At 45.1% G+C, this 26,291-nt stretch overlaps 1 protein-coding gene across 1 annotated transcript in view; it reads left to right on the top strand.

Annotated features, from left to right (window-relative positions):
* Positions 1-26,291, top strand: part of LOC126188488 (putative serine protease K12H4.7) — an 83,071-nt gene that overhangs the window by 38,846 nt on the left and 17,934 nt on the right. Inside the window, exons 3-4 of the mRNA XM_049930091.1 lie at positions 2,340-2,575; positions 15,001-15,136. Coding sequence (XP_049786048.1) covers positions 2,340-2,575; positions 15,001-15,136 — 372 coding nt within the window. The remainder of the gene's footprint in view (positions 1-2,339; positions 2,576-15,000; positions 15,137-26,291) is intronic.

Here is a 26,291-nt window from a genome sequence, read left to right as displayed (position 1 = left end):
GGGGGTGGGGGGGGGGGAGAGGAGAGGGAATAGACTCGTAGAGGAAGACCAAGAAATGAATACAGTAAGCAGATTCAAAAGGATGTAGGTTACAGTAGTTATTCGAAGACGAAGATGTTTGCAGAGGATAGTGTAACACGAAGAGCCGCTTTCGACCCAAGATCACAACAACAAAAATAAAGTTTGTAGTCTGTGAAAATGTTCTATTTGCGTTTCTGGTCAATTTCTCACTGCAAATAAACATTTTTAAGGTACAGTGTAATGCAGAACCCTATATTACACTGCTTGAGGAGATGATGTGGCTGCAATAATGCTGCCAATGTGAGGCCATTCGTAGTAAATACGAGGTGTGCTACAAAAGTAATGAGACTAATAATGTTGCGCATAAACCGACAATTCTGTTGCCTCTCTATTCACACGACAGTTACTTTGCATTGTGACCTTTACCAATTTCAATGTTTCGCAGTTACTGCACGAGTGTTGAATGTGTATAAAGAGAGTTTTGTTTCTCACGTGTGTTACGAATGTAGACCAGCAAAAGTATGAGCATTACAGCATCAAAAAATTTTGTATGTAACTTGGCGAAACCACCGTAGTGAATAATGACAGGTCGTAGATGTGTTACAGAGTACAGTTGCTGTCGAGGGCGTGACGGTTCACAAGTTACTAGCTTTTTTAGTGGGTAGAGGTAAAATTTTATAACTGTAGAACAGATGAGGTGTGAAAACAGTCACGTGTCAAGTGATGTCAGATAGTCGATTGACAATGTCAATGATTAGCAGAGAGCTAAATTTGAACGTGTATAGTGTCAATCAAATTCTATCATAAGGCATGCAAAAATGGTTTAGTGAGCCTGACACAAAGCAGAGGATCAGTTAGAACAGTGCGTGTATTTACTATCTGGACCGCCTTCAAATGTAGCCATATTCTTCATTCTTGGTATCACATATGCTGAATAGTGGAAACAATTCCGGCAAAAGTTTCCCTATCCGGAGGCAGCACGAATGAGTCTATCCAGAATGGAAAACTCATTGGTTTCTCTAAAGCCACAGTATCATTGACAAAGAAGTCGTGCCTTCAAGACAAACTGTGAGTGAACTTCATTGGGAAGTTCTTGAAAGACGCAGGGCAGAAATGGTTCAAATGGCTCTGAGCACTATGGGACTTAACATCTGAGGTCATCAGTCCCCTAGAACTTAGAACTACTTAAACCTAACTAACCTAAGGACATCACACTCATCCATGCCCGAGGCAGTATTCGAACGTGCGACCGTAGCAGCAGCGCGGTTCCGGACTGAAGCGCCTAGAACCGCTCGGCCACGGTAGCCGGCACTCAGGGTAAGAAAGGGACATGTACAACACCTGGATGCTGCACCATGACAATTTGCGCTGTGTCACAACATTTTCCAGCAATGATCTTTTGCGAAAAGAGGTGATTTTGATACTGTTTACAACATCCACAAAAACGTAATAGACGAGCTGAAAGATATTCCAGCAGAAATGTCTCAGTACTGCTATGGAGACAGGAAACAACTCCTCTGGCAGCTGTGAAAGGGATCTTGAAGAGGACAACTTTGGTACGTAAGAAGAAAGCAGTTCATGGTTCAAAAAGAAATCAGTTAAATTATAATTTTCTAAGACAGCTCACAAAGCGTACATTATTTTACTAAAGTATGTCAAACAAATCGAAACACTCTTCAGAGAGCTATCCTACCACAGATCCACAGTATATGTCGTCCCTGGAATGAAGGCCATCTTCAGGAGTGGCGATATGCAGAATTACTTGGTCGTAAATTGAAAAGTAGAAGGTTATGCTTAAATATGTCTTGTGTTGCTGAAGATGACTGCACGAAAAATGCAAGACGTACAGAAAACATACAGCGTATAGAGCGTCTCTCAAAGTTTTAAAGTCACATAACGGTTGCTCAATCTGGGCACCATTCGTGACCTGGCAAACGTCAATACGTGCGTGAAATTTACTGAAGTTGTCGACGCGAATTGACTGGGAAGGCGCAACAGGAGCCAGCCTTAGTAATTTTTCGTTGAGTTGCTTATCTGCAGCCGTGAACTAATTCGATGTGACAATACAGAGTGGATGATTTGTTTACTTGTTATGTATGACACACCTGATCTCTAGCGCAACTACGGCACAACGTCTATCACGAATCTTCTGTACATTTTCTAGTCATTGGCGCAGTCGTCCTCTGAAACTCCGGAAATGCTTACGAACAACCCTGTATTTTACTGAAACCCCAGATTTACTTCCTCCTACAATGCAACACTTTTTGAAAACGATCAGCGTAAGCATATTCGGTGAGCCCAACCACTTGCTTCCGCAGGGACATCAGCACGGCGAACCTGCGCTACCTGAACTCGACGCAGGCGCTGGAGGACCTGGCCTACTTCATTCAGCAGCAGCGCCTGCAAAACCCTGAGCTGTACGCCGCCAAGTGGGTAGTCTTCGGCGGCTCGTACGCCGGCAACCTGGCCGCCTGGGCGCGCCTCCGCTACCCGGACATCATCGACGGAGCCGTCGCCTCCAGCGCACCCGTCCTCGCACAGGCCAACTTCCCAGGTAACCTTCTGGACGCTAGCAACAGCTGACTGCGTCGCTGTGATTATTCATTCCGTATTTCCAACTCTACATGTGCTTTAATGTATGACAAAAAAATGTCCATTGACATTTGTTTTCCAATTTTGAGTAATTAGAAAGTTTTAAACACGTTGGATGCAGTACCGGGTGATAAAAAAGTCAGTATAAATTTGAAAACTGAATAAATCACGGAATAATGTAGATAGAGAGGTACAAATTGACACACATGCTTGGAATGACATGGGGTTTTATTAGGAAAAAAAAAATACGAAAGTTCAAAAAATGTCCGACAGATGGCGCTTCATCTGATCAGAATAGCAATAATTAGAATAACAAAGCAAGACAAAGCAAAGATGATGTTCTTTACAGGAAATGCTCAATATGTCCACCATCATTCCTCAACAGTAGCTATTGTCGAGGAATAATGTTGTGAATAGCACTGTAAAGCATGTCCGGAGTTATGGTGAGGCACTGGCGTCGAATGTTGTCTTTCAGCATCCCTAGAAATGTCGGTCGATCACGATACACTTGCGTCTTCAGGTAACCCCAAAGCCAATAATCGCACAGACTGAGGTCTAGGGACCTGGGAGGCCAAGCATGACGAAAGTGGCGGCTGAGCACACGATCATCAGCAAACGACGCCCATCTGTCGGGCATTTTGTGAACTTTGTTTTTTTTTGTTTTGTTCTAATAAAGCCCCATGTCATTCCAAGCATGTGTGTCAATTTTTATCTCTCTATCTACATTATTCCGTGGTTTATTAAGTTTTCAAATTTATACTGACTTTTTGATCACCAGGTATATCACAAGAAGACGAAATTGACTTTCAACATAAGACAGAGAAATTTAAATTAATGAATGGTAATACTAAATGAACCTTAAGGAAGGTAAGGAAAGAGACACTTCTAGAATTTTAAAAAACGCTGTCACTTGTATTTGTAACTTATCGAAGTGAAACCTTGATAACAACGAAAAAGGCTATATTACGAGGGTAATTCCAAAAGTAAGGTCTCCTATTTTTTATAAGTACATAGACCTGTTTATTTCTACAATGGTTTACATCAGTTTACAGCTTGAACATTTAGCTATTTTTCGACATAATTACCATTTCTGTCGATGCATTTTTGTAGACGCTGTGGTAGTTTTTCTGTGCCCATATCACACCAGCTCGCTTCCATGCTGTTCAAAAAGTTACGAAGTTCTTCTTTCACATCGTCGTCGGAGCTGAATCGCTTTCTGGGCAAATGTTCTTTTAACCTAGGGAACAGGTGATAGTCACTGGGCGCCAAACCAGGACTATAGGGTGGGTAGGTGGGTGATTATGTTCCACTGAAACTGTTGCAGGAGAGCAACGGTTTGCCGAGCGATCTGTGGGCGAGCGTTGTCATGGAGAATGTGTACGCCCTTGCTCAACATTCCTCCTCTCCGGTTCTGAATTGCCCGTTTGAGTTTTTTCAGTGTCTCACAGTACCTGTCAGCGTTAATTGTGGTCCCAGCGATTCAGTTCCGACGACGAGGTGAAAGAAGAGGTTCATAACTTTCTAAACAGCATGGCGGTGAGCTGGTATGACATGGGCATACAAAAACTGCCATAGCACCTACAAAAATGCATCGACAGATATGGAGATTGTGTCGAAAAATAGCTAAATGCTCAAGTTGTAGACTGATGTAAACTATTGTAGAAATAAACAGGTATATGTACTTATAAGAAAATAGGAGACCTTACTATTCGGATTACCCTCGTAATACTTCAGCCTGCAGAAATGAGATTTCTCAGGGATCTAGTAGCATATACAAGACAACAGCGAAAAGGAAAATGAGAGTTAAGAGCAGATTTACGATTAATACCCACAAATAAAATAAAAATAGAAGCAAAGAAAACATCAAAAATATTGTACAAATGTAAACGAACAAGACGGAGAAGCTTAGGGACACTCAAAACAAATTGGAACGTCTTGGACCAATCAGTATACGTGGGCATGACAGGCAAAACCTGATACGCAGAGAAGTGGATGACGAGGAGGACGTACACAGGGTGGAGGGAAACCGTGTCACGAAATTTTAATGCTGGATAGCTGATGCTAGTAGGAACGAAAATTACTAATGTTGTGTAGGTCGACAACTCACCATTTTTAAACTACGGGAACCTGGTGCCTCGCGCTCCGATTGTTCGTGGGATTGTTCTTTTGCCGTTCGTCGGTTGACGGGCAGCGCTATGGTTGTCGTTTCACACATACCAACATCCCTCGCCCCGTCACTGCCCCAACGTGATACGCACACGTTTCGAATAGGTCTTGCTGTTTGTCTCCACCTCACGTCAGAGGAATTCACACATACGCTTCGCTTCAGAGCACACACACGTCATCGGAGATTTAGTCATACTGCAAACATGGCGACACAGTATTCGTTTGAACAACAACGAGATATGGTTTTTGTTTATGGATTAGCCGACAGTAATGGGCATGAAGGTCGAAGGTTGTATGAGGAACGGTACCCAGCAAGACGCCTCCCGCACTCGCATATGTCTAAAGCAATTCACCGGCGACTTGGCGAAACAGGCTCGTTAGCGGGATATCATAGTGATGCTGCACTTTCAGAGACTGTTCTCGAGCGCTTCGATGAAGACCTACGACAAGTACTCGAGCAGTTGGGTACCATGGTGGTCATCATCGGTTAGTCTGGGAGGTTTTGTGCGATGAAGGCCAGCATCTATTTAGTTTCCACCCTGTCCAAGACCTAAATTGTGTGGCGGACTATGAACACAGGCTATGGTTTTGCCGGTGGTTTCTGTGACGTGTTGCACGAGATCCCGACTTCCCCCCATTGTGTTGTTTACTGATGAGTGCACCTTCCATCGGGATGGCCTATACAACACTCGAAACGTTCATTACTGGGCAAGGGGAAATCCTCACGTCACCTACGTCCACGGACACTAGGAACGATTTTCGCTCAACATTTGGGCAGGCATTGTGGGTAACAATCTGACTGGGCCCGTCCGTCTACCTCCTAGACTTACCGGGGCAAATTACCTTCACTTTTTGCAAGAAACTCTACCTGGCCTACTGGGAGATGTTCCCATGGTCATACGGCTACGCATGTGGTTGCAGCATGATGGGGCGCCCGCACATGACATTCGTGCTGTGCGCAGATATTTAAATGAACTCTTCGACGGCCGGGCAATAGGCAGAGGTGGTCGTAGGACATGGCCCCCGCGACCACCAGACCTAACGCCACTGAACTTTTTCCTGTGGGGATTCTTCAAGGTTCCAGTTCACCCAGCCGGACGTGAACCAGCTACAAACAAAGAGGAATTAATGGATCGCATTCAACATGCCGCCAATCACATCAGGGCAATTCCAAGAATCTTTGAAAGAGTTCGGCGAAATACCGTTCAACGTTACCAAGCTTGTGTCGCATCAGTGGGTCACCAGTTCAAACACCTGCTTTAACTGAACAATGTCCTAGCTACAAAAGAGGTCCTTATCAGGGCTGACACAATTTGTAAAACTTTCTGTACGCGAGATAATAGCTGTTGACGGGTTTGTTTCCGGTACGTCTTATCATGCAACTACAATGGATGTGTCGGGACCACAGACCCCCAGAGTTGGCGCTCTACTACTGAGCGTGCGGGCCGCCTTGGATACATCGCGATCTCCGGCAGCCAAAGCATTCGCGGTTTGCGTTGTCCAGAGCATCCGGCAACAGGGCAATCCCGCTGCAAATCGGATCGGGTGGCGCCAAGTTTCCGTAGTTTAGAAATTGTGCGTTGTCGACCTACACAACATTAGTAATTTTGATTCCTACTGGCATCAGCTCTCCAGGGTTAAAATTTCGTGACAATTTTACTCCAACCCGTGTAAAAGAATTTTTCTTTTTTTTCCTGTCGGACTTCTATGAACTGCGTTTGGTTTATGGTATTCACGTTCCTGTGTTTTCTACTCCGAACACCTCGTGTTCTGACTCCAAGCTTCTCTCTGTCAGTTCGCTAGGGATCTCTGTTTTTTCCTCTGGTATTCTGAACTCTTTGTGTATGTCCATTACTATTTTGAACGTGTTACCATCCATTATATCTTCTGTAGCCAGACGTCTTTAGTAACTTCTTTCACCCATGTTGTGGTGGTCTTGCCATATTATACTGATCTCCTTTTTCACAGCGAAGGCGAAGCAGTCTGTGTTCAGATTGGCCTCGTGTGATCCATGTTTTTTCAATAGCAGATCCGGCACCAGATCTAATTCCCGTCCTGATTTCAAAAGGTTCTGATACTTCTCCCTGCAATCGTACTCTAGACTTGGTGTTTGTGTCTCTTTTATCAGGTTTCTCATCTTGTAATCCCTATATCTAAAAGGGAAAGTCAAATGAAAGCGACACAGATAGGCAAAGTAAGTAAATAGTTCATTATTTCAAAAGTAATCGTCTTAACTTCTAATACATTTATCCGAATGTGAGAAAAGAGGGCAGTGCCCTCATGGAAAAATGTTTGCAGCTGCCTACGGAACTATGAATGTATCAAATTGTGCATCTCTGCGTCCGAACCATATCGATGACCAGGAATGTCTTTCTTCATGACTCCAAAGTATGGAAATCGCATGGAAAGAGATCGGGACTGTGCGACGGATGTGTAAGGGCTTCCTTGCGACGCTTCTGCAGCGTACTCGGAACAACCCTGCCAAGACGTGGGCCCGCTCACATCTCTATGATTTCCATATTTTTGGATCCTTACGCTGGCATACATGTAGTAACAGCTATCGATTACTTTTGTAATAACAAACAATTTACTTGCTTTTCTCCTAAATGACTTGTTTTCATTTGACTGACCCTTAAATATATACATCCATATTCCAGAACCCATATTAACATTTGTAGCAGAGGGTATTATGTGCAGCACTGCCACGTCAGCTCGTGATACGGCCACGAGTGGTGTGTGTGTGGGAAGAATTGTTGTGTGGCTTCAAAATTTTTTCTGATTTTGTCTACATGACCATTGATCAGTTGGTTGGTATGGGGTGAAAGGGACATAAGTTCATCAACCCCTTTGCCCGTTAAGTGGCAAACCAAGAGTTGTCATCAAAGGAAAGAGGTGAAAGAGAAAACCTGGAAAGCTGAAGTGTAACTAACACAATAAAAAACAGATAAAATCCCAGAAAAAGCATAGGCTAAGTGTTAAAAGTCAGTCAAGAAAAGGCGTTAAAACCAAGAAATGAAAAAGAATAAAGAGAGTAAATAGGTGGAAACAATAGAAGTCAGGCTGGGCCACCCAGCGAGGGTCACCAAGAGACGCCTGGGGAGAGGGGGGGAGGGGTCAGCTGGAGAGACGTGCCACACAAACCCCTCAGGCTGTCTATTCCTTAAAGCAACGAACAGAAACAACATTCACAGGCAAAATGTAACACAACGTCAGCTGAATCGGCGTCGTCTCCTAGCATCAGAGGCTGCATGTCAGGAAGAATAAGATGCCACCCTAAAGTAGGCAAATTAGGGCAGTCTATGAGTAAGTGGGTCACCATCAGGAGGGCTTCTCATTGGCAGTGAGGGAGAGCCGCATGCCTGAGAATGCGACCATGTGCCAGCCGAGTGTGGCCAATGTGGAATCTACTGAGGATGGTGGATTCCCTGTGAAACCTTGCTTGGTAGACTGCCACATGGTCGTGGTCTCCTTTATTGTCCTCAGTATGTTTGAGGAGATTAGGGCAGGCCAATCCGAGTTCCAGACTTCCAGAAATCGGTGGGGCATAAACGACTGAAAATGTAGTTCTGGGATCCCCATTTCCAGAATTGGCAACCTGATTGTCAGCTTGGCCATCTGGTGAGTTCGTTCATTTCCCGAAATCACAACATGAGTGGGGGTCCAAACGAAAACAAATGGCCACCCAGCTTAATGGAGGCCAGAGACAAAATCCTGGAAGCTGGAACAAGTGGTTGAGGAGAGAAGCACTGATCCATAGCCTTAAGGCTGCTAAGTGAGTTACTAAAGACTGGACTACTTTTGCCAGTGCAAGAACGAACATGGGTAAGGGCATCAATTCAGCAGTGAAGACACTGCAGCCATTAGGCAGAGAGTGGTGTTCACTGCACTGTGCATGTGTGTATGCAAAGCCTGTTCATCTTTCGACTCTTGAGCCATTGGTGAATATCACTTCCGAACCTGAATACTTCTCAAGAACGACCAAGAACATGCATTGAAAAATAGTAGTGTCAACGGAATCTTTTGGACCAAAGGAGACTTTCGAGGCAAATCCGTTGTGGGGGCACAAACCATGGGGGCAGATGCAATGTCTCCCTGACCAGAGGCGACAGCAGAGGAAGCTGCAGTTCCGAACAGGGACATTGGAGGCGTGCAGCAATTGTAATCGTAGTTATGGGTCGCTGCTGTGGGAGGTGGAGCTCTGTTCCAGGGAAAAGGTCATGGTAGTTCGGATGTTCAGAGAAGCTACTAACGACATCGTAAGTTCACTGAGGCTTTTTGCAGATGATGCTGTGGTGTATCGAGAGGTTGTAACAATGGAAAATTGTACTGAAATGCAGGAGGATCTGCAGCGAATTGACGCATGGTGCAGGGAATGGCAATTGAATCTCAATGTAGACAAGTGTAATGTGCTGCGAATACATAGAAAGATAGATCCCTTATCATTTAGCTACAAAATAGCAGGTCAGCAACTGGAAGCAGTTAATTCCATAAATTATCTGGGAGTATGCATTAGGGGTGATTTAAAATGGAATGATCATATAAAGTTGATCGTCGGTAAAGCAGATGCCAGACTGAGATTCATTGGAAGAATCCTAAGGAAATGCAATCCGAAAACAAAGGAAGTAGGTTACAGTACGCTTGTTCGCCCACTGCTTGAATACTGCTCAGCAGTGTGGGATCCGTACCAGATAGGGTTGATACAAGACATAGAGAAGATCCAACGGAGAGCAGCGCGCTTCGTTAGAGGATCATTTAGTAATCGCGAAAGCGTTACGGAGATGATAGACTCCAACGGAAGACTCTGCAGGAGAGACGCTCAGTAGCTCGGTATGTGCTTTTGTTAAAGTTTCGAGAACATACCTTCACCGAAGAGTCAAGCAGTATATTGCTCCCTCCTACGTATATCTCGCGAAGAGACCATGAGGATAAAATCAGAGAGATTAGAGCCCACACAGAAGCATACCGACAATCCTTCTTTCCACGAACAGTACGAGACTGGAATAAAAGGGAGAACCGATAGAGGTACTCAGGGTACCCTCCGCCACACACCGTCAGGTGGCTTGCGGAGTGTGGATGTAGATGTAGATGTATATGGCATAATTCAGCAGATGTTGTTGGTTTGTGGCAGAAATAGGTAACTGATCGTCTAGGTAAAGCTCTAGGTGTGAATGCGCACTACAGTGGCTACGGAAGTATATGGCATGAGTCTGAAAACCGAAAGCCATGGTTGACAGCCCATGACTGCCCCTTTTTTTGGCTCCCTGCAGGCAACACTCAGCCACAACCATACTAGAGAGGTAATAATAAAAGCAAAAACCGTTGGCATATGAGAAGCGTGAAACCGGAGACCCTGCAGCCGCCACTAGACTATTGATGGCCACCAGAAAGATATGGACGCTCATTACAGAGCCCTGTGGGACCCCACCTGAACTTGGAATGGATGGTGTTACAGGAAATTCTTGCCAAATATCGGGACCCACTGGAGACCCCACTCATGTAACGTAGTTAGGACGTAGTGACGCCATGTCACGCCTTAATCCTTTTGTTGGTCGAAAAAGGCAGTCATGAGATGCTGACGACGAGCAAAGACCGTCCAAATGGTGGACTCACGGTGAACCAAATTGTCGGCCGTGGAGCGGCCTTTCCAAAAGCCTCCCTGAGATGGAGTCAAAAGGCCTCAGGATTCAAGAAGCCAACCCTGTCGCTCACTCACCATGTGTTTGGGCAACTTACAGAGACTGCCAGTAACGGTGATTGCGTGCTAACTGTCAATTTCGAGGGGTTCTTACTCAGTTTCAATACTGGATCAATCGCGCTTTCTCTCCACTCAGATGGGAACTCACCCTCATTTCAGATCCGATTAAAGAGGGCAAGGATGTATTGCTGACAGTCCACTGAGAGATATTTCAGCATTAGGTTGTGGATGTTGTCTGACCCTTGGTCTGCATCAGGGCAATGGGATAGGGCACTGGAGAATTCCCATACACTGAATGGAGCATTGCATGGCTCTAGGTGGCAGGTAGTAAAAGGCAAGCATATTCGGTCCACCCACTATTTTATGAGCCGATATACGGGATGGTAGTTCTCAGATGTAGATGTGTGACCACAAAGCTAAGGAAAATGTTCGGTGACAGAGTCTGGGTCAGTATAAATAGCACCACCTAAAGAAATAGTTGGTACACCTGCAGAGTACTGGAAGCTGTAGCGTCGTCTGATCTTTGCCAATACCTTTGATGCAGAATATTGTCTTCTGAGGGGGAGATCCCATGAAAAATGGAATGGCTTGGTTGGCTGCCAAAAGAATGGCTGCCACAGTATGCTGAACAACTGCATCGATACTGCTGTGCTAGCCACCAAAACAATAACAAACCGAAATGTAACCAAGATAAATAATTAATGAATCTCCTTTATATAAAAAAACACATATTTACGCACAGCAAAATACACACACACACACACACACACACACACACACAAATAACCATATTAAAAATAAAAAAATTCACCCTCACAAGAAAGTATTACACAATTACACACAAATTCACACACACCACAAATGAAAAATATCAAACCACAACACAACACGTACAATGGCTCTGAGCACTATGGGACTCAACTGCTGAGGTCATTAGTCCCCTAGAACTTAGAACTAGTTAAACCTAACTAACCTAAGGACATCACACACATCCATGCCCGAGGCAGGATTCGAACCTGCGACCGTAGCGGTCTCGCGGTTCCAGACTGCAGCGCCAGAACCGCGCGGCCACTTCGGCCGGCCAACACGTACAAAAGACGGACAAAGACACAACAACAGTTGGCAACATTACACACCGAAAACACACATATGTTGATCACAAAATGGAAAGTGTAAGTTATATATGCGATGTGACAGATGTGGGTGAAAGGACGTCTGAAATCGGCCAGATGGTGTATGGAAACTAACAAATACATCTCCAGAACCACACCCATGAGTCAACAGCGCTGGAAATCGTAGGTAACACCGAACGATAAGTTGAGATTAAAAATTTTGTCCTCAGAAGGTGATTTCAACCCAGAAAACAAGAGAGAAATACGACAAAATGTAATCTAACAGCATATTACATCTACCAAATAATACGTTTATTGTATGTATAAAAGGAAATATGTATTACAGGCGACTGATGATGCTTCCCAAATAAATGAAGCGAAAGGTGTATGCCAATAAACAAACTGGCTTCAGTTAGTTGCATATATATATTTCATGCTTTAGAGATTTCGGGCAAAACAATTTACTCAAATAGGTTCCTTAGATCACAATCAATAAATTTTGAGGTCGCAGCCCAGTATGATATCAGGGTGCAAGCCCACAGACGGTATATTATACTCTTAGGTAGTCGTCGGGCACTCGACATGTGGTGACAAGTTGTTAAGTTAACACTGATTCAACTACGCATACATAAACCACTTTTAAATAAAGCAGGGATAAAACAACAGTTCATTGGTCCATCTCAAAAGAAACAGTACACAAGCGTAAAGCAGAAGGAGGAACAACAAATTTAACAGTGGTAATCTAGAGAGGACATCAGTCACCAGATTATCTGTATTTGATAATGAAACTATTGCCTAAGGAGTGCCCATCTTCCCAATAGGCTACGTTCCATATGACACTCTTTTAGGTAGCAGAATGCTTTATGGAGCGAACATACTACTATAATGCGACCAACGGGTGATATTTAAATTTGGTTATTGCCTGAGGTACTTCTAGCAATTATGTTTTGTCAGTGTGTTCCAGTTTCCTGTTTCAGGAGTATCCTGTTTGTTAAAGCAGTTTCACGTCTATGTTCACCATTTACTCAACATTCTCGAAACTCCTCTGCTCCATGACCAAGATTACCACTATTGGTGGATAAATGAATAAGTAATGACGAAATAGGTCAACATAAAATATTGCTATAGCACGGGACCTCTTTCACAGGATCAAATACTTTCTGTCAGTACCTCCCTCAGATCTTCATTCCATTTTTCTTGACTTATTCACTTGTGCAAGGCGAATATAAACATTATTCTATCACAAGTTTCCTATAGTATCCACATAAAACATAAAATGATCTGAATTATTTCTTATATTTGGATGCGGGTGACAAGTAATAGGTCTATGTCTCTCACTAACCAACGTGATCTCACATTTCTTTATTATACCCTTCACGAAGATTATCATATTTTTAGCAGATTCCAAATCAGGCGCCTCCCCTTTGCAATGCTTCAAATATACTTTGCAGTAATTCATAGAGAGCTATCCAGTCACGAAGAGATACAAAATATCATCATAACATTGTTAGTTTGGATACAAGATCTGCGCTCAAAAGACCTAGGGAACATGAACTGTATTACATAGCCATTCAGGACAAATGGCGCAGAACATTATATTGTTAACATATACCATTATACAGTGTACTTACTAGTCTTGGTAGCTATGGCTATCTGCTGGAAACCCGATGTCAAGTCCAAGCCGGTCATCAGTTAAGTATTTTGCATTTTATGTATCAGGGATAGCCAAATGAAAACGAGACAGGTGGAAGAAAGTAAGTAAACTAAAAAATGGCTCTGAGCACTATGGGACTCAACTTCTGAGGTCACTAGTCCCCTAGAACTTAGAACTAGTTAAACCTAACTAACCTAAGGACATCACAAACATCCATGCCCGAGGCAGGATTCGAACCTGCGACCGTAGCGGTCTTGCGGTTCCAGACTGCAGCGCCTTTAACCGCACGGCCACTTCGGCCGGCAGTAAGTAAACTGTTTATCATTTCAACAGTAATCATCATAACCGTTAATACATTTATCTCACAGTGAGACAGGATGGTCATTACTTTCACGGAAAGATATTTGCAGTTGCCTGCAGAACCGTGATTTTATCCAAGCGTGCACCTCCTTGTTCAAAGCAAATGAACGCCCTTGATTGTCTTTCTCCAAGGCTCCAAAAATACGAAAATCGTTTGGAGACAGACTGGCACTTTGTGCAGGATCTGTAAGAGCTTCCAGCGAAATTCCATCAGAATAGTCGAAACAATCTTGGTATTATACCTCAACAGAATGATGCCGATCGCCAACATTCCTGAGCGTTTGGACTTGATGGCGTGTTTCAATTTTTCCGAAGTGTCCATGTACGACAGTGGTTTAGTTGTGGCACCATGTTCCAGAAAGTCAATGAGCATTGGGTCCTTGTACTAAAAGAAAAATGTCATCATAACTTTACAGGAACCGGCTTAACTGTTAAAAAAACGTATTAACGGTTATGTTGATTACTTCTGAAATAATAAACAGTTTACTTAATTTTTTACATTCGTCTCGTTTTCGTTTGAGTGCCGTTTACTGCAGTTTATTCACATTTTCCGAAGGTTCTATCTAAGACCTCATTTAAATGCTTGTAGTCAAGCACCAATCTTTCCTGCTCACCTTCTTTTTCCACTGCCACAAAACAATTGTTACAGGCCGTTCTACAAACGTGTATAAACAGTGAGCTTTCCATTTTCTGGTGTTCTGCCTCTCCCTCAGGTCTCTTAGCAATAGAGACAGCGTACAGTTTTGATATATAAGTGTTGATAAGGATTTGGTCGAAGAGTACGTTCGTAAATGAATACTCTCCCAGGTGAGCCAGAAACAGAATCCCTACAATTTATTAAAAACACGCTCAAATCATATATTTGTACATCTCTGACTATAGTAGGTTCAGAAAACCATTTATGAATAAGCTTGATCAGCTCTACCGGATTATAGGTGCGTGAGACTGAAATATTTGCTGAAAAAAACATGGAGCACAGTTTGTGACTGACACTGAATGGATCTGGAATCCCTCAGTTTGAAATTTCCCATCTACTTATTTGAAACAATGAAAACTCCATTTATACTAAATAATGGTTTATGTTGGAAATCAAAGACAGTAGTCATTTCCTCATTCCTATCCATCACAAAAAATAAAACCTTGCTATATAGTCAATCAGGATGAAAATAAATGCTACTTATATATGTAAGACTCAACCTATATTTTGTGCACAGCCACGGGCTCAAAATGTCAGTTTCTGGCAAAACTGCAAGTATTACTTATGTGGAGACCCTTTCCGGAATTAAAGGGAAATATTTTTCATGCTAGGGCGAAATGCCAATTGTGAGACCAAAAACCATAGAACCAATGCATTCAAACGTCTGTGTGATTTTACTGAAATGGAGTGTCGTTGGCTGCAGAGTACCTGGAAGTGGTGGCTGGGAGCATGCAGACGTTTGATCCTAACTGCGTACCAGTGGTGGATGCAGCCATGAAAGAGTTCGAGGAGCTGCTGCAGAGCGACGCCGGCGTCTCCACCATCAACGAGCTGTTCAGGTGAGTTGGTCACACTGCGAGCTGGTGCTGCAGGTTTGCGAAGCCAGCAGTCTCCACTATCCAGTTCTGTCAGTTGTGCCATTTCTCTGTTTCATTTAATATTATTCACAACTAATGTCTGGTGACATTTTGGTATTCCATTACGTCTCAGCCATTCCATTTGTTTACACAGTTGCATTCTGGGATACTGATGGAAAACACACGTCTCGATTACTTCCGGTAGACCAAGAAGCTTTTAGTTTTATCAGTAGACCCGCATCTCGTGGTCGTGCGGTAGCGTTCTCGCTTCTCACGCCCGGGTTCGATTCCCGGCGGGGTCAGGGATTTTCTCTGCCTCGTGATGGCTGGGTGTTGTGTGCTGTCCTTAGGTTAGTTAGGTTTAAGTAGTTCTAAGTTCTAGGGGACTGATGACCATAGATGTTAAGTCCCATAGTGCTCAGAGCCATTTTATCAGTAGAACCTGTGCTACAGATGAAAGAAAAGCTACAGAAATATACATTCTTCTTTATTTTCCAGCACACTTACATTTATAAAAACCATTGTCCTTGAGACAACACGTACAATTTCTCTTTTTTATGAATGTGAAGACATCGTAACCGAGAATTCGCTACTTTGAATATCACAAAGTAAAATCCCCCAACTATTGCCTTCCTACCTGGCCACTTCGGACTATCAAACTGAATCAGTTACCTGTATAGTCAAGTTGGACAAATATGTGGTCCTGAGTGGTGACAATTCGTTTCTTCCATTGCAGGATGAGTCGCATACCATCTCATGACAAAATTTATAGGCATGAAAGAATAACTTATAAAAGGGCAGTGCATTTGCGTAACAGTCATTTGTTCTCCGCTGATTCATGTGGAAAGCTTTCCGACGTGGCTGTAGCCGCACGACGGGAATTAACAGACTTTGATCGCAGCATGATAGTTCGAGCTAAGCGCATGGGACATTCGATTTCGGAAATCGGTAGGGAACTCAGTATTACGAGGTCCACAGTGTCAAGACTGTGTCGACAATACCACATTTCAGGAATTACCTCCCACCACTGACAACGCAGTGGCCGACGGCCTTCACTTAACGACCGAGAGCAGCGGCGTTCGCGTAGAGTTGTCGCTGCTGACAGAAAACAAACACTGCATGAAGTAACCACAGAAATCAGTGTGGAAAGTACGACACTACGGCAGTACATAACCGACGCGGATGCCTTTACTAACAGGACGACATCGCCAGCAGCACCTCTCCTTGGCTTGTGACCATATCGGTTGCACCCTAGACTACTGGAAAACCGTGGCCTGGACAGATGAGTCCCGATTTCATTTGGTAAGAGCTGAGGGTAGAGTTTGATTGTGACACAGACTCCACGAAGCCATGGACCCAAGTGGTCAACAAGGCACTGTGCAAGCTGGTTGTGGATCCATAATGGTGTGGACTGTGTTCACATGGAATGGACTGGATCCTCTGGTCCAACTGCACCGATCAGTGACTGTAAATGATTACGTTTGGCTACTTGGAGGTCACTTGTAGCCATTCGTGAACTTCATGTTACCAAACAACTAGGAAAATTTTATGGATGATAATGCGCCATGTCACCGGGCCACAATTGTTCACGATAGATTTGAAGGACATTCTGGACAATTCGAACGAATTATTTGGCCACCCAGATCACCGGACATGAATCCTATCGATCAGTGATGGAACATTATCGAGAGATCAGTTCGTGAGGAAGCTCCTGTTCCGGCAACGCTCTTTATTATGGACGGCTATAGAGGCGGCATGGCTGATTTCTACAGGGGACTTCCAATGACTTTCTGAGTCCATGCACGTTGATTGCAGCAACACACCGTGCAAGAGGAGGTCAGACACGATATTAGGAGGTATCCCATGACTTCAGTGTATGTGCTCTGGATCTTTCTCTGTGAAAGTATTCAAATTCCAGGAGATATAAATATTCCCCGTCAAATGATTATGTAACTGTACATCAGGATTACTACTTTTTCACTTCTACTTTTGTTTAGTAATTTTCTTTCTTCTTCATCTGCTACCACCTAAAATCCTTTAACTACTTCCACAAAGCATACCCAATCTCTGAACAAATATGTACCAGAATGTTATATGAGTTTACAGTATAAATAAAGAGTGATTAAATAATACTGAGCAATTTAATAAGGATTTATTTTCACGAAATTAAATGCAAATACATAAAGGTACCACCATGTCAACGAAATGGAAGTTTAATATTTTATGACACTCTTAATTGGAAAGTCTACCATGCACAATACGACAGACATCACCAACTATACTGCAACATTTCTGGGTCTTACAGCCATGATTATTTCGTTATTTGCGACCAAGAAAAGTTGCCAGTAGTAGGTTTACATACAGTACTTAAGTTCGTTGACCTACTGTGTTTAGCTGATGTGTAACCAGCGGAGCATGTTATGCTGTGATTGGCTACAAGGGCACGGCTTGCATACTAAAACCTATAACTACATTATACTGTTTATCAAATAAACAAAACGTCATATACAAATTGAGAAAAAGACTAAAAGTCTTCATGGAGCGCGTGGGGCGTGCTTATTAAAATAATCTGACAATAGCATTTTGTAAAATAAGAAAAGATGTAAACAATGCGAATAACTTCATGAGTTATTTAGTTATTATGAGCGATGCCCCAGAAAGTGATGGAGTGGAGCAGTTGGCAACAGCACGAACATGGAGTGGAGGCGGCTGCAGTTTGTGAAGGCTACCGTTTATTATCACCGGTACCATTTATTAACAATACTACTAGAAACCTAATCACTAAACTATGAAAGTTCTCGTATGATTAACGAATAAAAATGTTCAAGTGTGTGTGAAATCCTAAGGGACCAAACTACTGAGATCGTCGGTCCCTAGACTTGCACACTACTTAAACTAATTTACGCTAAGAAGAACACTCACACCCATGCCCGAGGAGGGAGGACTCGAACCTCCGGCGGGAGGGGCTGCGCAATCCGTGACATGGCGCCTCAAACCGCAAGGCCACTCTGCGCGGCGGTTAACGACATATGAAAGTTTCGGCCTGGCCGTCAATTGCGCACAGGTAGCCAAATGGTACAGTCCGGCTTTCGAGCCGTGCAGTGCGGACGTGCTGTTGTTTCCGCCTGCGGAGCGCGAGCGCTCGCTGTTGTTTACTTTCAGCGACCGTCACTTACGTGTCGCTTACGTTTTGCAGAATAATGGTCAACCGTTTTCGAAAATCAGCACTACGATTCACCTTCTGCTGTGATTACACCCGACCAAATGCCTTGTAAATGGAACGCTTCCTAAGCGACGGAGCTAAGATCCCAGTTTTCGACATTTTGGGCATCTATTTGTCCATCTTAAGCAGTACCGTGTACGTCAAAGTCGACAATGACGCGGCATACGAAAGAACGTGACACCAAACATGGACTACGCTTTTGCCACGCCGATGGCACTGTCGACCAAGCAGGCTTCGGCACGCGCACAATACGAGTTTTCGAGCTCCCGGCCGAAGACGTTATCGCAGCTTTCCGCACTCATGGCACTGTACACTGCCACACTGCCGAACACTGGGCGCAATTCCAAACATACCCCGTCCTCAACGGTGTACGACAGATCATCATCGATCTCCGCTGCCACGTGCCATCTTACCTGCAAATCAGCAGGTGCCGCGCGGTCGTCGTATACGGCGGCCAATCCCTGTTCCAGGTGCGGCAAAGAAGGCCACCTCAGCTCTGAGTGTCTTAAGCGACGCATCACCCAATTGCCGGCCGCTACCGTGACGTCCCCGACGACTCTTTTATCGATCACCTACGCATCGGCGCTTCTTCTCCTTCCGCCAACCGCCGTCCGTCGGACCATGTACCGGTGATCCTTCGAGCTGCTACGGATACCGCCGGGGTCGACGTGTCACTCTCACAATCTGACGCTACTCCGGCACCACTAACGACAGGGACGATTTCCGATTCCCTCTCGGCCGATGGCATGGACGTACCTTTCACTTATCGCCCCCACGACGTCCTTCCACCCAGAACGCCGCGATTCCCTCCCGTCTCCCAGCACAGAGGGACGGACACGCGAACAACGTTCACTTAAAAGGGGCAAGAGGCGGTCTCGAGACAGCCCACCCGTGAGACTGCAGAGGCCGTCCGGTCCGACGAGGCCTCGGAGAACCTGCACGACGACGATATGAATGACGAGACGCCCGCCGGCTCTGGTTGTGCCGGTACCGACACTGCCGGCTCGCCCAGCTGCACTCGAACCAATGAACTCCACCGTTACGACTGCTGCCGAGACGGTCCCCCGCTGCTACGGACGAGGTGGAACATAAGAACGCCACAACGACAGCGCCGTCGACAGTGCTGAGTGACGACGTAGACGCCGGCGTAACCACACGCTGGGGACGGAGTTCTCGTAGACGAAGACCTGGTTAGGACGACGATAACGCCGTTAGGTGGCGTACGGCACGGCTCACCGTTGCCTCGGCCCTCTTCACCATCAGCTGATTTAGTTCCCCTCCACGGCGAGGCACGACTCCAAACGTACCGAATAATAACGATCAATACTAACAACAGCTACCGCGTGGAAATTCAACTGCTACGAGAAATGATATGGGCATAGGACACAGACATCGCGCTACTGCAGGAAGTCCACTTGGCCACACTTCCGGACGTCGCGGGATATAACACTTACGCTTCTCCTGGTGACCACCTGCGACGTGGCGTAGCCATCTACGCCCGAGTGGGTATTCGGGTGGCTGATATTACCCACCTTCCGTCCGCTAGAGGCGTGGCAGTCACTATCATGGGGACTCGTCAACATTTACGCTCCGTCAGGTTCCACCCGCAGGTGCCACAGAGCACACTTCTATTCAGAAGAAATCCCCTTTATTTCTTTGGTGCTTTGCTTGCTTGGGGGTGATTTTAATTGTGTCCTGCGGCTTAAGGATCAAATGCTCCACTACAACACCTGCCAATAACTGCGCCTTGTCCTCCGTGATCCGTGATCCGCGACACCTTGGAAGTTTGGCACGGCAGTGCACCTGGACATACTTACCATACGACTGACTCCGCGAACCGCCTTGACAGGATTTGCGTCTCTCGCCTTTGGCCTTTTCGGACCACTGTGTCTACATCTGCAATATTCTCCTCCCGCAACAAGTGGTCTGGAACAGTCATCCACCGTCGAAGCTAAACACCTCCCACCTCCACAGTTCCGAATGTCTTCAACGCGTTACCGAGACAGGGGCCACCCGTGAACGTCGCTTACCTAAATACTGCACAACCTTGACCTCCTGGGCATTCTTAGGGACGCGACCATATCGCCGCCAGTACCAGAAGGTCACATCACACACCTGATTTCATCGTTATGCTCACAGCTCACACTCACTTGTCGAGCACGCACCTTCCTCGAACCAAAGATTTCTACACCCCATTGCTTCGTTACATATCTAGCAACAACATCGAACTCAAACGTCCATCGATGCGGTGGCCCACGGTTTGGCGTCATGTCCATCAGCGTTTCCTTCCCTCCAACGTCCGGACAACAGGGAACGAGGGCGCATGTGAAAGTACACCACAAATAAACGTCTTCAAGCCAACGGATTAACGGACACCCCGCTTTGTTCAATCTGCCACCTCGTGAACTACGATGTCCGCCATCTGACTTGTGCTGCCACCAGTGACGTCTGGAAACTGGTTCGACAGTTCGTTGCTTGCTATCTCAACGATTCCGCCCGACTCTATTGACCCGTGGACTTTTATCCATCCTGAGGATACTTATTTACCCTCCACCAAAAATTGTGCGAGTGTATGGGTCAAGGGGTGGCCGATCACTTACCTGTATGTGATAAATCACGACTTGACTTCCGGCAGTATTTACAAAAGCGCCCACAATGACGTCGAGCACCGACCGCGCTACCGCGCCTTCTTCGCCAATGGCTTTCGCGCGATCTTTACATCAGCCCCGCTTAGCTGGATGGTGCCACACTGGTACGACACTCCCCCCCCCCCCCCCCCCCCTGCTGACACTGAGACACCTCGCGCTACATTTCTATATCGTAACCCACGGTGGAATAGGCGCATGGACCTTTTATGCACTGTACCAGAGGACGCTGATCATTCGTCCAATTCTATTGTGCCCTCCTCCTTGTCTTCTGCCCTCCTTTCGGGTGCTCCTTCCTGCTAGTGGTGCCGCAGACAACGTGGCCAAGCCTCGCATGTTGACCCCTGCCCACTCTGTTTCACACCCCTTCTGCCAAGCAGGGGGTGCCTGCAAGTCTTATCATATCGCCAAACCTTCTTCCCTCTTTATCTACGCCTCACACCTTTTGCTTTAATGTCAGTATTATTGTTATTATTTCTCTCCCTACCTTGTTAATAAACACTTTTGCACGTATTGAAAATGTTGAAAGTGTGTGAAATCTTATGGGACTTAACTGCTAAGGTCATCAGTCTCTAAGCTTACACACTACTTAAGCTAAATTATCCTAAGGACAAACACACACACACCCATGCCCGAGGGAGGACTCGAACCTCCGACGGGATCACTTTGCACATATTGTTCGATTGTAACGTCTTATGTTGTTTCCGCCTGATGGACGGCCTTTCTGTTGTATTTATGCTTCTACAAATAAAGATGTTTTGTTTACTTAACCCGTTTCCTACTTTAAAAAATGGTAAGGCGACCGCTGACGATAAGCTGGAAATCCGGATTCGAGACAGCTGAAGATTGTATATATTCGCAACTGCGAATATATTCAATGCATTTCATAACGGCTGTAGTCGCCGCAGTGCCTGTTCCTTTGGACATATGCATGTCTGACCAAAGGAACTTTGCATTGTAATTAGTAATAATACAGGCACTGCAGCATCTTAAGATAGGCAAGATCGCTGTTCTAACGATAATATGTCTGCAGCCCCCTGTAATACAAATCAACTGCACGGTTTCAAAATACAACAAGCAAACAACTAAACCTCTCTAACGTGATAAACCAAGAAGTTCATAACAAACACCAAAGCTTGGTAATTTCAGACTCCAATGCTTTGAAAACCTCCTTGAGCAACAATGTGCATGGGGCGCATGGCACTAATCACTGCCACGTCCGTGGTCTCCACGTACAATCCTCTCGGGATCCAATCCTCTCTTCCTGTGTTTGGCACCATTCTCTCCGTGTCGACAGCCGCCAAACACCACCCAGCTCCCAACGCGTGCTTTTTCAGACTAGGCTGCACCATCGCTCCCCAAAAGACTCTTCCTGGTTGCCAAGGCCGCTCTATCCATCCGCCTCATGTACGGAGCCGTTACCTCAAGTTGCGAACAGCCAACTGCAACTCCGGTGCTCGCTGACGACTGGGGATACAATCTCAAGAATCGACACACTGTTAGTGCATCTGGCACTCCACACCATATCTTGACAATCCGCTGCCGACCGCAGATCTCTGGCTTAACCCTCCGAGTACCAGCTGTTTCTGCCTGAAACCACTATTTTATTAATTATTTGGGAAGTACCGATGCCTTTCGCACCACCGATACTATTATAAGGCAGAGACATTGAGTGGTACACTGTGGTACTTTCATGAACGTGGTACATTGTAGCAGTCACTTACTGCGTTAAAAGTAACACTTAGCGCAGATTATTCGATGTGATTGTAGGTTACTGTGACACATGGCTCTTTTATAGTGATCATATTGAAAAAATCATTGACGGTGACAATAAGTATATCGAAAGTTATTGTAATGAAATTTGAGTTTGTGCTACAGCTGTTATGAGTGGTTTCAAAATGAAACCACTGTAGCAAAATGTACTTTTTATACAAATTTATTAAATTTTAGCCCACTTTTTACTTGTTATTTAGGACAAAAATTTGTTTTAGGCATTATGACTTCACTGATGTTTTGACATGTGGAATTTTGTCGAGCAAAAAAGCGACATTTATTTCAAATACGAGAGACGTTCAGTACTTAATTTAAGGCATCTTTTCTGAAAGCAGATTGGTTTTATTCAGGATTCCTATGTACCATATTATTCCCCCTCTTTTTTCCTTTACAAAAAGCTGTTTTTCAACGTGACCTTACTTGACTGGTAAACAGTGCCCTGGCCACACTATTTGGATCCCACACTGTTTGGGATCTTCCTCGATATCAGTCACTTTCCACAATGTTTGGGTCCCTCCAGATGCGAATCCATCGAGAATCACTCTGCAGACTAAATCGGGACTGATCTGTGAGAAGAATATTGGCCCACTGTTCGACCTTCCAGGAGGCATGTTGGTGACTCAGCTCTAGACGTTTCTTTCTGTGAATACATACAGTAGGTCTCCAACAATAAAGGCCACGCTTTCGAAGCCCTCAGCCTCATACAACACGTCCAGTAGATGCTGCGAGCTCACACGGCAGTTGCAGGACAGTACTGAGGCGGTACTGTGGTACCCTTTCAGCCAAATCACACGAGGTCGGCCTTGCTGTAGTCTTAGACACACAGCTTCGGTCTCTATAAATTGTCGCCACATGCGAGGAATACCAGAACGATTCACATTAAGCCATCAGGCCACATTAGTTTGCGACTGTGGTGCTTCCTTTCTTTCTATGGCCCTTCTCTGCAAAGAGTCTGTTAGGTATCTTCTCTGTCCCATACTGTGCCGCCTGTGACTGTGTACACAGCGATTGTGAATGTTTGGCTACCCAACAAACACTACCTCGTTTCATGGGTGCCCTGACGTCATCGTAGGTGTGGTTGTTCGTTGACCGGAATACCATCTTCCGTGCAGAACACGATTGTACGGGCATCTGCTTGACAGTTTGAATGATTATATCGTGAATTAGACACTGGCCCGGGAAACAGTGGCTTGTTGCTGTAAGTTTGGACACCAGTGTAGTTTCTTCCATTTCCTGAGTGTAGCACAACGCATTTCAGAGTTGATCTTTGCACCATGAGGTACAGCATCAAGCAGAATAACCGTATCAGACTCCCAGAAGTTCGTCACAATGACTTTATTGGCTGAGGGTGCTGCCTTTGAACTTTTTCTTCGGAGGGGGGGGGGGGGTGGCATGGTGGTACTCTATGGACTGCCATTTTGCTCCCGGTTCAACGTGATGAATCCAAGTTTCATCGCCTGTGGCGATGTTCGACAAAAAACTGTTACGATCAGACTCGTAACGCGCAAGCAATTCCACACAGATGGTCCTTCATTGTCCTTTCTGGTCTTCTGTTAGGCGGCGAGGAACGCAGCGGGCACACACCTCTGAGTACCCCAACTCTTGGACCAGTGAGTCAGCACTACCACCTGGGACGTCCAGTTGAGCAGCGATGTGTTTGTGATCCGTCGATCACCTCGAAAGAGACTGTCCGCACGTTCCAACATTGCAGGAGTCACAATTGTGTGCGGCCGGTAGGCTTTTGTTCACTGCCGGGTCTCCGTAGATATTCTTCCAGGGCCTATGAATATTTGCGGAGCCCTGGTTTTCCGCCAAGAGAAAGTCAATGACAGGTCTCTGACTGGAAGGCACCTCAGTTGCAGACATCATTTTGAAGGCTACATTTAGTGCCGTCACCCATTGAATTTTCACGAAACTACAGGGCCTGAAACAGGAACATTTCCTAATGTCTGACAACAAAATTCGCATTTTTTCGACCGAAAATAGACGGAAAACAAATGTGTTACATTACTTTTTGAACACCCCTCGTATATCCGATGAATTGACGGGTAGTAGAAAACTGTACGTCCCAGTGGTACCAAAGTGAAACCACAACTTTAAAAACATTGACTCTGTATTTGTTGTCAATTTATTATTTTATTCGTTGCCTGGCTATGATAATAAAGATTACGCGAAAAATTTTAAAATTGTTTTCTAGAGTGAAATCACCTGTTCACAATATTTATTTACGTTTTGATAACTACTACTTCGGTGGTTACTACGATAATAATGGTAAGTTTTGTGAAAAATACTAAAATTAATTTTTTTTTACATCGTTGGAACTCAAAGGGTTAAGCTGTGTTCGGCTGCTTTGCTACTCCACACGCCCTCTGCCAAGCGGGTCGGGACATTAACTGTGTCGCGCCATCATAATGCAGTGATCTGCGATGGCTAATTAGACGTGGGTGTGCACCTTTCCGGCAGCAATGTGGTTGCGTGTTGGCGCAAGTCTGCGAGCAATGCAGACTGATTATTAGGTTGGTTGGTTGGTTGTTTGGGGAAGGAGACCAGACAGCGAGGTCATCGGTCTCATCGGATTAAGGAAGGACGGCGAAGGAAGTCGGCCGTGCCCTTTCACAGAAACCATCCCGGCATTTGCCTGGAGCGATTTAGGGAAATCACGGAAAACCTAAATCAGGATGGCCGGACGCGGGATTGAACCATCGTCCTCCCGAATCTGATTATTAGGAAAGTTATTTATTGCTCTCTGTGTATGAAAGTATTCCGGTAACATATTAGTTATGTTGTGTATAGACTGTAGATCACTGATTTTCACGATCACACGAATTCCTGATGATATTTTGTTGTTTCATCCAATTTGAACGTCGTAAATAAAAGAAAATTTGGAAAATTTGGACTACTTCACTTAAAAGCCTGCCTAAATCTGAAAAATACAAGCCACGTATGGTAGCAATTTTGGACAACAAGAACCAACACTTCTCCACTAACAGAAATGCGACAAACAACTTGGTGTGCAGACATCAGGTTAGTACGCCTTATAGAAATCTGCGATCTTATCTGATATGTTAAGAACCAATTGTGACTCCTACATGATCTGCATCCTCCATACAAATGAGACCAGAACTGTGGAGAGAGTGCTAACAATTTGCAGGGAGTGTATCGTTCACCTTACACTAAACTGCAGTATCACCCAGGTAGCTCTACTTACATGACCCCAATTGATGTTGTAGGGGATCCACGATCCAACGAAAATAGATATTAGTATTTGACACCCAGCTCGATAGTAGACAGGAGTCGATTGTCGAGCGGTGCAGAAGGCAGTGAAGCTAGTGTCGAATGAGTAGTAGTACTGGAGAGTGTCGAGTGAGCAGCCATACTGGAGAGACGGGCAAGAATGGCGTCGAGTGAGTTGTAAACGGCAAATTCACCGGACTATGATGAATGAGCGCGTTCCCCTGATCGTCGTGGGGTGGACCCCCATGGATACCGATTTGCG

The sequence above is a fragment of the Schistocerca cancellata genome, chromosome 5 (assembly GCF_023864275.1).
Source record: "Schistocerca cancellata isolate TAMUIC-IGC-003103 chromosome 5, iqSchCanc2.1, whole genome shotgun sequence".
In the NCBI taxonomy this organism is placed as follows: Eukaryota; Metazoa; Arthropoda; class Insecta; order Orthoptera; family Acrididae; genus Schistocerca; species Schistocerca cancellata.
Note: the sequence above shows the minus strand (reverse complement) of the source record. Positions and strands in the feature narration are given on the sequence as shown.